At 42.2% G+C, this 12,866-nt stretch overlaps 1 protein-coding gene across 1 annotated transcript; it reads right to left on the bottom strand.

The window, feature by feature from the left end:
- Positions 1-2,512: 2,512 nt before the first annotated feature.
- Positions 2,513-11,003, bottom strand: tyrp1b (tyrosinase-related protein 1b). The gene is made up of 9 exons (XM_061680528.1): positions 10,935-11,003; positions 9,648-10,006; positions 8,828-8,936; positions 7,535-7,748; positions 6,840-7,044; positions 4,604-4,771; positions 3,416-3,595; positions 2,899-3,045; positions 2,513-2,829 (listed from the first exon to the last, which is right to left on the bottom strand). The coding sequence occupies exons 1-9, from the start codon at positions 10,946-10,948 to the stop codon at positions 2,624-2,626; spliced, it is 1,602 nt and encodes a 533-aa protein (XP_061536512.1). The 5' UTR covers positions 10,949-11,003; the 3' UTR covers positions 2,513-2,623.
- Positions 11,004-12,866: the final 1,863 nt, after the last annotated feature.

Below are 12,866 nucleotides of genomic sequence, written 5' to 3'. Positions count from 1 at the left end.
TTAGGTTCTGTCATGTCCAGCCAAATCTTTCTTCTCAATCATTTGGCAACTATTTACGAGTGATAGAGCAGCACAAGACAACCAGCAGATTGATTCAATGCCTTTTAAGCCCTGTGCCTCTGCCATTGATTGATTGATTGATTGATTGATTTTTTTCACAAACTGTCTGCTGCCCTGCTGTCACAATGCTGTGGGGTTTTCCTCACTGCAACTAAAAATGTTCTCCAAAGAGCTCACTTGACATGCAGCAAGGCACTCATGATCGCCACTCAGGAACTGGCGCGAGGTCGGCCAAGCGAAAGTGAGCTCGTGACTGTCGCGTAACATCAATGGTTAGCACTGTGGGGACAAGAGATGTGATCGTCTTGTGCACAGACTGCAACCATCAACAAAAATGACCTTGTGCAACCATTGCCGTGGCAATACACGCATCAGAAAAAACGTACCTTTTTGGGCCACAAGAGGGGGGAAAGTGCAACCGCAATTAATTAATTAACCACAATGTTAAATGAATACCACTCTGACAGTGTCAATCAAAAACTGAAGGCAGATTTTCGAACAAAGCTCATGTTTCAGGATTATATTTTCTCGTTTTAGGTTTTATGGCACCTTAAAGATAAGTTCTAGTTCCCACTACAAGATTTTAAGGCGGGTGTCTTGCGAGTTACGGGAAAGGGACTCCACAGAGAAGCCTCTCTTTCAAAGGGATGCATTGTAGGATAACCTGAGGACATGGATTATTATAGAAACAAAATCCACACATGATCACTTCTAATTATCTCACCGGATTCCCCAAAAAAATGAAGAATTTGACCTTCAAATTATGTTAGTTTTCAGTATTATTACTAGTGAGATCATCAATGATCAAATGTCATGTGATATGTAAGCTTAAGCTATAAGCGGAAGTAATTGAAAGCATGTTTTTGAATCTCTGTCCTACGTGTGCAAGATTTGAAGGATGCCGAATATTTTGCAGAACTATGTGGAGAGTGAAAGGGTTTTTGAAGGTTTTTCCCATCATTCAGCACCTCAGTGGGTTTGAAATGAAATGTGCTATGCTTTGGATCGCCAACTGTTGCTGACCAGTAAAAGTGACTCATTCAAGTTTTTAGCTTTTGGTTGATATACTATGTGATGCTGTATTAAATTATGCAAGTTTGCGTCATGTTATGCCTTATTATGTTGGGAAATGTAATGTTAATTTAATTGCACTTTAGCTTAAAGCTCGTTCAAAAGAAAGTAGAAATTAAAACAACTATCTTATTGAATTAAAACGCAATAATGTTCATTACAGTTGGAAGTTATTTATATTGACTCATTTTATGCGGTATGAGATTTTAAAATGATCATTTTTCTGGATGAAAAGATTATTAGAAGGCAGTCAGGATTCTCCGTTCAAAGTTATTTGCAGCTGCATTAAAATGGATGTAATGTATGAAAGACAAAAGATCAGCTGAACAAGTCAATGAACACCTATTTATAGTCTGTATTCAAATTAGTATGTGGTACATACTTCGGCATATAATGAACTGTTCAGTCTTTTTTACACGTTTCCTGCATGTGCTGTCGCTCCTGCTTGTGTACTATGGCCAGCAGAGGACAGTGTATGTGCTCTTTTGGCGAGATGGAACTCGGGCTGGATTTGACTCAAAATTGTATCGACAGTAAATGCAGACATGCAATTTGGTGCCTGCAGCCATATTTCTTATTCAATTGATACACAGTACGTCATATGACTCATTGAAGTGTGAGCCGTCAGTGAGGCACCAATCATTTTGCTTTATAGTAAAAAAGTACAGAAAGACTGTTCATAATAAAAGTACCGCTTCAGTCCCTGAAGTAAAAATCCAATTGTACAGACTGAAATGTACAAAGTTGAAAGCCAAAAATATATATTTTTTACTGTCGATTATACAGTATGCCAAAAATAATTTGCTTCTTTTATGAAGTAGCATTTTGCTCGTAATGAGAAGGGGGGGGAAAGCTGCAGCATTGGCTGAGGCTTTCATGCTATCACAAAAAGTGTTTCTATAGCTTTATAAACTGAACGCTACAGTAAATTAGCTAATGATGACAACTGAAGAAATAAACCTTACCTGTAGACTATACTTTTTTCAAATTAGATGGGACTTTTGAACGCTAGACGTTGTTCTGACGTTTTGTAGGCTGGCTCAAGATAGCGCTGACAACAACAAACAATCCTCTTAAATAAGGCCATGGATGGGGAATATCTTGCTTCTCCGACTCGTTCTGTCATCATTAATGCTTGCTGGTTCCCATTCCTCCATGCCACTGCCGTCCCCGTCGTTTTCCGCCATATAACGATCTCAGCCGCGGTTGCGTTTACGTTTGTTACCTCGTGTCATCATCGGCAGAGTTTGGGGGGAATAAAAGCAATGAGCCAAATTTGACAAAGTCATGAGTAGAGTACAGATATTTGTTTTCAAGTATACGAAGTAAAAGTCACAAGTTGTCAGACGTCCAGGCAAAACAATGACAACGACAATCTGAATTTCAGTGTGAACCCAGTGACATTTTATTAAAAGACATGGTGGGGCTTTCTTAAAAAAAAAAAAAAAAAAAATGCTTAAACATGTTTAAGGCCTGATCTAGAGGCGATGATCTAGACAACAGACTGCGATTTATCCAACCTCCGGTCGTCCTCGGAGTATCGTCGGAAGGTTTCCCCCAGCAACGGCTCCAAGGCCTCGGCCGAGCGGTACGATCGGGCCCGCACCGCGCAGGCGATGGCTCCGCCCACCACGGCCACGACCAGCACCGCCGCCACGATGGCGATGGTGATGATCTCAGACAGCGTGTAGGCGCGAACTGCGGTGACACAATAGCCGTCACGGGGTTGTCATGTGTGCTGTGGGTTTGTATTTGTGTGTATCCCACCTGGCCACTGGACCTCGTAGGTGTAGCCCAAGTTTTCCGGGGCGGACACAAACATCTCTGCGTTGGTGACAGGAGGCCAAAAAGGAACCATGTTGAACTGGCGGTTGTGTCCAATTGGCGCATTCTCCTCAGGATAGACGATTTCCCCTGCAAAAATGTTTTTCATTGTTTCTCCTAATTAGTGTCAAAGTTGAGCTGAGGCAGGTGGCGTGGTACGCCCTGGACTCGTCGCCGGCCAATCACAGGGCACAAATGAACAAACAGTCATTCACGTTCATAATCACACCTACGGACAATTTAGTCTTCAGTTCACCTTGCGTGGATGTTTTTGGAATGCGGGACAAAGCAAAAGTACAATTCACAATAAGTCAATCAACCAATTATTTAATTTGATAAATTCATTTAAAAATCATGTATTTCAACTAAGCAATTTTAGTGGGAAAAAATGTGGGAAAGAAAAAAACCTGATAAATTTTTCTATCACTTTGCGCACCCCTGTTGCTGGATGGAATCTTACCTGGTCGGTGCCTGCTGAGCCATTCGTCAAAGATGGCATCGGTGAAAGTGTGCAGCAGGACGAAGATGGGATCGTTAGGGGAGAGGTGAGTCTGTCCGCCGGTCCCGTTGAGGAAGAGGTGGGCCAGGTTGTGGAGGCTGCGGATCACCGGATCGTACGTCCCCTGCGGAGCGCTGTAGCCTAACAACGACAACAACAACAAGAGCAAATGAAATAGCAAAGCCTTTCAAATGAAGAAAGATAGCAAGTGACTTCCAAAAGGCACTTTACTTTGACTGTGTCAGGCTTTTTGGAAATAAAGTTCCAAAATTGTTATTTGCAGGGTTTGGTTAAAAGCAACTCTGGTGCGAGCGCTCTGATTATGCGGCTCATTGGATTCAATGCGAACGCTATCGACTGGACGAAGTTGCTCACCAAATGATCACATAATCCGGCCAAGTGTGATTGCATTCAAAATTGCATTTGAGAGCGGAAGTAAATCACAAATATGCAACAGATACATTGGTTACAGCGCTCCTTGAATTGTTTGTATCGTAGTAAATCGATGAAATGGCTTTCGTTGTGCATTTTGTGTATTCCGTCGATGCTCTCAGATAGCAGGGATTCCTAGCGCCTTATTGTGTTCACTGAAGACTGTAAATTGGCCTTAAATGTCAATGTGAGTACAAATGGTTGTTGGTCTACATGCAAGTTTGGAAGTTTCTCCTCAAACGCTTGTTGAGGTCGGTTTTGACTTCATGTCTTTTGTGTTTAAAAATAGTCATTCTTTAATTTGGTCTGGACCAGAAAACCAAACAAGCGTGAAGTCAGCATTACTGTTATATGTACAGTAATATGCATGAATGTGTATCATTCTTTGAAGGATTGTGTGACGTGCCTTTAATTAACTTAGTGTCTGATGTTTAGTCTTGAAACATTTTTGTTGTGGACCGTTGCTACATTTGCAGCTTTTAAAGGTCCAGAATGAAACCAGTGGAAGAGAATTGCGTCCTTTTTATAATTGATGTCTTCGGTAAATTTACATTTCTGACCTTTATTCTCAGCATCAGCATAGGAGCCTTGCCTTTAAATCGGACTTTTGTAGAACATGTTTAATGTATTTGAAGGTTGCAATGCAAATGAAGTTCACTCTGTTTTGCTCTTCACTCAGATGTTGGATGAGAAGAACGGTGATGCATCAGCGCACACCTTCAATCGAGTTCCTGAAGCTCTCGGAGGAGGTGGAGTAGTAAGGCGGCGTGTCAAAGGTGTTGAGCTGCAGACAGTCCAACACGTCCTGCGGCTCGGGCAGCCTCTGCACCATGGGCCGCGCCACGTTGCCCGCCGGGTTCCTCCTGATGGGGCTGGTCTCTGTGTCTGCGAGTGGAGCACACAAGGTTGGAGTTAGTGCTTTCTAACGAGCGCAGCACAAAAAGAAAAGGATGACGACCATCTAGCTGGAAGCGACGATTGCATTCAAGGATTTTTAGCAGCTGCAGTTCAGATCCAGGTCACTTGTCCCCACGGAAATGGAGAGGAAGGGGATGTGATGAGTTATGTTGTACTCTCTCATTCAATGTGGGAGACTCGACTAGTTTGATCATTCTTTAACATGACAGCGTGGTAATTGTTCACTAAATGGCAACAACAGTGAGTGGGAGCTCTGTGAAGTCTCTTTGCAAGTATGACCTCCTTCTTGTTTTCCTTTTTTCCTTCCATTCTTCCCCTCCATCACACACACACACGCGGGTGCAATCAGTCGGCAACATAAGAAAGTTGTCGGTGTGAGGATGATTCCCACAGATCAAAGTCTGCCAGACAAGCGCATGCGGAGATGAGACAACCCCCCGTAACCCACTTGAGGAGAAGTTGCTTATTGACGCAGGAAATAGCGAGCCTGTCGTGACTCTCCAAGGAGATTAACCAGACGCATCACTCTCACATTTTTGTCCATCGACCTCCAAATCCCTCCTTTTCTTGTACTTTTGCCATTGGACTGAAAGACCCAAGTATGGTTTATGTTTTCAAAGCGGATTGATATTCAGAATTAGTCCAGAATATGACATTAAAAGAAATGGTAGCTCTTTAAAACTGGAAGCCTGGCGGTGATTTGGGGGTTTTAAATCTGGTGCCATTGAGAGGCAAATTCCAATCCGTGCAAATCTGATCACCTAAATCTGATTTATTTCCGTGTCTCACACAATTGCCCTCATTCTAGTCTCTAATGCCACAAACTATTCAGAATAAACGCTTGCAAACAAAGTGTGATAAGATATGCAGTAATTGATTAAAATCCAAAACATTAAAGCACTTCGAGGGGCACGCAGATGGTCATTCATCCAGATTATGGTAATCCACAAATTTTGAACAAAGGAAACTGGACTGCTTCGAGCTTGTTGAAAATGTTTTACCTTTAGTACAATAGGTTTTAGTTCAGAAAAAAAAACAAAAAACTTTTGGATCAAACGTGAACTATTTTCCACAATCAAGAACAAGCCCAATTGCCGTCCACAACCTTTGTGGATTACCCCCGGGGGTTGTTTCCTGCAGTCCAATAATTAACCGCATTTGGTACATTCGTACAATGTAGGTCACGGATGATGTAATGGTTCACACAGCCCACTTCTGTGCAAACATCTTTGGATCCATTTCTACTCAGTGACAGGATGTCTGACTGTGAACTGTGAAATTGTTTTCTGTCTCTATTTGAGCTTTGCGGTTGACCAATTGACCAATCCAGGTCGTAGTTTGCCTTTCACCCACGATCAGCTGGGATAGGCTCCATCTACCCTTGCAACCCTGAACATGATAAGCGCTAAAAAAAAAAAAAAAAAAATGGATGGTGAGAAGGACAAGGTACAAGAAGGAGAGTGAAATTGGTTTTCCTTTGCAGGGTGTCTGGGCTCACCCTTGGAGACCGAGCAAGGAACTCGGTCATTCGGAAGAGACTCCACGGCGAGAGCTGTTTCTATTTCGGATGGGGAAGAGTTCTGGGCAAGTCCCACTGGGATGAGACCTCAGGGCAGTATTAGGACACGCTCCAGGGACCTGAGTACGCCTCCGTGCCCTCGCGGTGGAACTCGGGAGGAGGCCGGAGATGAGAAAGTCTCCGGCATTCCTGCTTCGTCTGCTGCTCCCACCACCCGGATAAAAAGTTAGAGAATGATTTCTTTTAGGAAGTTTGGGTCTCGGGGAGAACTAACTTGGGATTTGAGCTGAAAACTTTGGGAAACCCTGATGTAGAATAATTTAACAAATCGAATTTCTGACAGACTGCAGCAATTGTGAGCAATTTCAAACACAGCACTGCAGCTATGGGGTATATTTATAGCAGTTTGTGTCGTACACGCTGGATTTATGAGGTGGATGTCCTCATTTTTCTTGCATCAACGCAACTCCCTTACTGCAAAGGCATCACCAGCTCGAGCCAGCGACTGTTCCTTACTGTTGCAGACGGTGCCAAAAGTGTCGTAGTCTTCCACGCTCTCGCAGATCACCCGCCACCGTGAGAAGACCGAGTTGGGGCTGACGGAGTTCATGTCGAAGGAGCTCCTGGCTCCCAAGAGGTCGTCCGTGCAAATGTCGCAATCGTTGCCTCCGATGGCGAAGTTCCAGTAGGGCAGCGCGAAGGATGCGTCGCCCAGCATGTCCTGTGTAACGTATGGAAAATGTAGATCCTATATAAGTTTGATATTGGCTCTTAGACCAGGTTAGTAGGTAATTCATTGATGTAATCTCTTTCTTTGTCTTTTGTAATCTATGATCACTGGTCGCATTATGAGGTAGGCCGACACTTTCCCCAAAAAACTGTAAATACCTTTACAAAGATACCAATGTTCAATTTCAATTTACACTGTAATAGCTGTACTAATTGGACAGTATGTTTATATGTGGTTTTAGTTTGTAGATGTGCTTTTTTTTAGATGGCCGAAAATTGTGTCGGAGGATCCCGGTGGCAAACATTTTGCTTGTCTCCGACCAAATGTTTCTCCTGCCATTTTTGACGCAGCTCTTGCTCTGCATCTCATTAACTAAATCATTGAAAATTGTGGTATCGGGCTGTGCGTCATCCTCTATTTCCCGCCTCTCACGTGTTTTTGTTTTCTCCTCACACGTTGTGTCATCCCGTAATCGACCCACTTGCATATCCCTTTCCAGTTGCAGCAGATGAAAGCGGTGCCAGGTGACAAAACCGGGGCCCTCGTGGGAAAAGTCAACCCCTCCGAAGCTGGCCTGGCCCGAGCCCAGGAAGGTTTTACTGACAGAGTAGTAATGGCTCCACACAAAGTAGTTGTAAATGGTGATATTCTCAAACTGAGGCGTGTTGCCATCCGGCCCAAGTATCTCCTGGTACCTAAAAATGCCAACGACAGCAGGAGGGAAGATCATTACGTGTGTGTGTTTATTTGGAGCACATTTTATGTTATATAAAAGAGCTTATAAGAGAAAAAAAAGGCAAACATACAAATACACAAACAAAAATAAAGCACTAATGGAAACAACAAAAGAGAAAGTAAATCAGTGGTCAACCCAATTGCTGGTGATAAATTATGTGCTTACATGTTCAAAAGGGAGGAGAAAACAATATCAATTTATCTGTTCCTACCACTTTAATCTCCATTCCATTCTCAATATTGCAACAGTATTTCCTCATTTTTACATACTACTGCCTGAAGGTAAAATGTAATATTATATACAATATATTACATGCTGTACAATTAGACTTAACTATAAGATAAATAATATGTTCATTATTAATAATAAACAACATCCTTACACAATGGGATTTTCTATAACAGTAACCTATTCATATTACAAATACGGTTAGTATAACATCATCTTACTTATTCTATAATTAATAATGTAATATAGTATAATATAGCAGTATTGCTACAACTCTCCCATGTACTTGTCCAAAATAATATTTGTTTTGTTTTTCATTTTGACATAGTGTATGTTTGGACATTGTTGAAGGTCCGTATTGATACTTTAACCCCCCGATACAAATTCAGATACGCAAAAGCTTTTCATTGTTGTCCTTGGCGGAGATATCCGACATGATGGACGGTTTCCTCTCCAGCAAGCCACTTGGATATTTTGTTTATGACTGAACAACCATATTATGGTTTTGTCTTTGCTCAGTGGATTCTGTAATGCATTTTTAATCCCCACGGTGGCTGCCAATGGGACCTCAAGTGTTAAAAGCCTTTGTGGGTGTTGCAGGAAGTCACTTTTGACAAGGAGGTCAAAAGGTTTGCACTTCAGTGGAAAAGAGCTTCAAATATTAATGCATTGTTACTCCCCAAATTATTCTACCTGCGGCTTTTACAGAAAAAAAAACAGTTTCAAAACAATCTGTTGTTTTCCCGAGACGAAGACTGATGACTTCATGAGTTACGAAAATACAATGTTGTGCGAATTTGCATAAATTACCGTCTTGTACAGATGACAAGGTCGGGGTGGATCGTCCTCTTTGCTTGGTCCAGAGAGTTGATGAATGCTTGCTTCTCAGTGGCACTCATTTGCATTAAATTCCTCCTCACTGTAGAAGTGTTCATGGAGGGGAGAGGAGAGTAACATAAGAGAAGAGAAAGGATTTCATATTAGACGAGCCCATTCCCTTGCCACAAGTACTGCTTATATTCCCTTGCTTGTTTTCCCATGAAATACTGAGAGAGATCTAAATCATCGGGTGTGCCACAGAAACTAATCCATCCATCCATCCATCCATCCATCCATTTTCCTCACTCAGGTCGCGAGCGTGCTGGAGCCTACCCAAGCTATATTCGGGCGAGAGGCGTGGTACAGCCCGAACCGGTCGCCCGCCAATCGCAGGGCACATAGAAACAATTTAGAGTCTTCAATCAACCAACCACGCACAGCTTCACTTAATTGGTCTGAAAATGATTCATTTGCTACAAATAACTAATATATTTTTTCTACTATCTATGCCAGCGATGTTTCGTGCCAGTCAGCTCAATTTGATGCTCTTCCACTGGATGGAAGAAGGCAGACAGGTAAACCTGTGTACTTTCTCCTTTAACTCCACCAGAAACATCAGCTTTACAGATGCCACACTGTGTGTGTTGTAGTCAAGATTGCAACACAAGAGGCTATCAGATGCCATAGTAAAGATAACTACAGCCAGCTAGTTTATAAAAAAATGTCGATGACCCACCCAGCGATTAATTGGGGAAGTGTCTATTTTACTATAACTATTTGTAACTATGCAAACTGTTGGCCTTTCTCTTACCCACAGAGATCCTCTGGTCACAGTTCGGTCCGGTCAGTCCATGTCGACATCGGCCGCAGTTGTAGCCGCTGAAATTCCCGTTACACTGACAAGAGCGGTTGAAGAATCGCAGAGGCCACCTCTCTCGGTCGTCGCGCCCCGCATACGGGTACTGGGGTCCGTGGCGCCGGTCGTCTGCGGCAATGGAAGCGCACTGACCCCGTCCCGTGCTGGAGCCGCACTCATCTCCCGCCTGGCCCGACGGGGAGGGGCAGCACCGGCCGCCTCGAAGCCCCTCGGGGCTGACGCACTCCCGAGGGAACTGGGCCAGAGTCGCTGTGACGCACAAGGTCGCCACAAGGACACCTGCTCGCCAAATGCTTGCGGCACAAAAACAGGTGAGAAAAAAGATGCAGCATGTCGCTGTGACAACGAAAAACAACGGTGGAAAAGGAAGCGCAATAAGGAGAGTGCCGACCTCGACCGACGTTGAACGGTTAACACAAGTGGAAAAAGCGTTTGTCATCAGCAGTGTGCCCAAGAGCAAGGCAGTAGATTAGATAGATAGATAGATAGATAGATAGATAGATAGATAGATAGATAGATAGATAGATAGATAGATAGATAGATAGATAGATAGATAGATAGATAGATAGATAGATAGATAGATAGATAGATAGATAGATAGATAGATAGATAGATAGATAGATAGATAGATAGATAGATAGATAGATAGATAGATAGATAGATAGATAGATAGATAGATAGATAGATAGATAGCCGCTGGCCTAAACATAAACAAGTCCAACTCCATTACAGAATATTTTTAATAAGTGTCTGAACTGAGATTGTTCATTTTTACTGCACAAAAACTGAATGGCTTCTTGTTTGGCACGTCGTATTGTAGTTTTTGTGTATTCCTGTTGAAAAACAGAACACAGCCTTCAAAAGCATTTTTTGAAGGGGAGGTGGAATTCGTGCTGCATTGAAGGCACTTAAAGACACTCAACCTTCATTTAAGTTCCACGCTACTAAATTCTCAGGCGAAAGATTATGTGCTCTCCTCTGAAACTTCTCACTGCAGGCGCTACGTGCCGTTATTCATAATTCAAGGGGTAATTAGCGTCCAACTCTCACAAGATCAGAAGCGCTTGTCGAGGTTGGCAATTATTATTTTTTAATAAGAAATGAAAAAAAATGTTTTTATACACAATGAGAGAAAGGACAATAATAGGCAAATGAATCATGAATTTTCAATGAAACCAAACTTATAGGTATGATATTTTATTGTGTATTTTCTTTCCTTACCTGTGAGTGTGCATCTTGCTGCTCCTGGTGTGACCGACTGTGGTCCCCAAAGAATTAGTTCATCATGCTTCTTTGTCTTAAATAGCGAGGGTGCGCATGACGAGACCTTATTGGAGCGCGTATTAGCAGCACCCACCACCCCCTCGTCTCACACACACACACACACACACACACAGCATCCAGAAAGACGATGAGAAAAGTGCTTCCCCATTCCACATTCCACTTCTTGTCTGTGGATTTTCAATCAAACAAGGTAAATGCTTGTGCATTTACCTTGTTTGATGGCTGTATGAGTTAATGGCAATGTTATAAACTCTTTATGACGCAGTACAACCTCTACACTACTACAATTATACAAAAGTTGCGATTAATGTCGGCTCACTTTCTATCATGATAGAGCGACCTTGACACTTTCAACATCTGTACCGTCACCATGTGCTGCTGACATTTATGACTGGAAATGTGTAATTGATTTTCTTTTTTTTTTTTGCATGAATATTGACAAAACCTGTCCTCTGCATATGCGCCGTCACAGTAATGAACACATCAAGCATGAATTATTTGACACACTGAAGCATGCTGGTGACATAATCGTTATAGTTTAATAAATGGCTACTACCAAAAGAGATAAAGCGAAAGGATGCCTTCTGGTAAGCAGTGTGTAAGTATTGATAATTCTATTAAAATATGTATGAGCCCTATATAAACCCGAATTGACACCCTTATTGTGAAGTGCTTTTTTTTTTTAAAACATATTGTGGACTACAGTCATTGGACAAGACATTTTAAGTTTTGATATTGCACAAATCCTACACAAATGTCAAGACTTATGAACAATATAAATCTGAGTTTTAAATGTTAAACCTTGTATATTGTACACGACAAAGAGAATACTTGTTTCGAAATTCTTTCCCTTTCCCAGAATCAGACATTGTTACGTCACTGTGCTTCCTGCATACAGTATGATCACATGTGCAAAATGCGTTCAGACTCTTCTTTCCCCTCTAAATTTCTCAAAACACTCACACAGACACACTCATGCATTCGTGCGAACACACCGCATACAAACTGAAATGATATGTCAGAATCAGGCAGTCTGTGTTGGGTTTGATTACTGTTGGACAATTTCAAATACTTCATGAGGTGTCTAGGATCTATTTGAACAAGGATGAAGAGTGGGTTCCGCTTCAGCGACGACACAACAAACAATGGGACCACCCTAGAGCATAGAAGTCCTGGAATGTGGTCCTGGTCCAGCGTTGGCTGAGTCCTCTGTGGCGGCGGCTTGGAGGTTTGACATGCTAATCACATGCTCCTCTTTGTGCCCTTCGGTATTTTGTGCCAGGGTCGTCGCCACATCGCATAAGTCTATTGCTGCAATTCTTTCAGTGGTTTTTAAATAAAACAACAACAAAAAACAATGGTTGAAAACAGACTATAAAAGATAAGGATTCTGTAGTGTATATGTAAACTTGTTGGTTCTCTGAAAAAGAACATGTACAGTGCAACCTCCCCAGGTCGTACAGTTCGGAAGGTTTATTTAGTATTTTTGTGGGGGGGTGGGGGGGGGGGTGTAATACTACCACAGTGTATCCTGCTAAAACAATTAATTGGCTTTGTTTTGTCTCATTTCTGAAAAGAACTCTTTAGGTATAACAAATTTCTCCTTTTGGATGAGTTGTTGTATGTACATATGCAACATTTACTGTAACTTCTTCAATGTTGCCTACGCGAGTCTATTGGCTTGGATAACAAACAAACAAAAAAAGATCACTGAATAGCTGGGAGTAAAATTGCAACTGTGAGACTCTTGGCAAGATCTTACCTAAATGTCTTGGATCAATATCAATCAATCAAAATAGGTTTCTTGATTTTAAAGCATATTAAGATCCTTGAACTGCGATTGGCTGGCAACCAGTTCAGGGTGTACCC

This window comes from Phycodurus eques, chromosome 6 (assembly GCF_024500275.1).
Source record: "Phycodurus eques isolate BA_2022a chromosome 6, UOR_Pequ_1.1, whole genome shotgun sequence".
NCBI classification, from domain to species: Eukaryota; Metazoa; Chordata; class Actinopteri; order Syngnathiformes; family Syngnathidae; genus Phycodurus; species Phycodurus eques.
The sequence above is the reverse complement of the archived record's forward strand: the minus strand, read 5'-3'. Positions and strand labels throughout refer to the sequence as shown.

Bases quoted from the DNA above. Each gene is read 5' to 3' on its own strand.
- tyrp1b (XM_061680528.1), bottom strand. The intron at 3,046-3,415 runs GTAAGATTCCAT...ACATTTTTGCAG, and splicing joins GCTCAGCAGGCACCGACCAG to GGGAAATCGTCTATCCTGAG. The intron at 2,830-2,898 runs GTGGGATACACA...GTGTCACCGCAG, and splicing joins CTACGAGGTCCAGTGGCCAG to TTCGCGCCTACACGCTGTCT.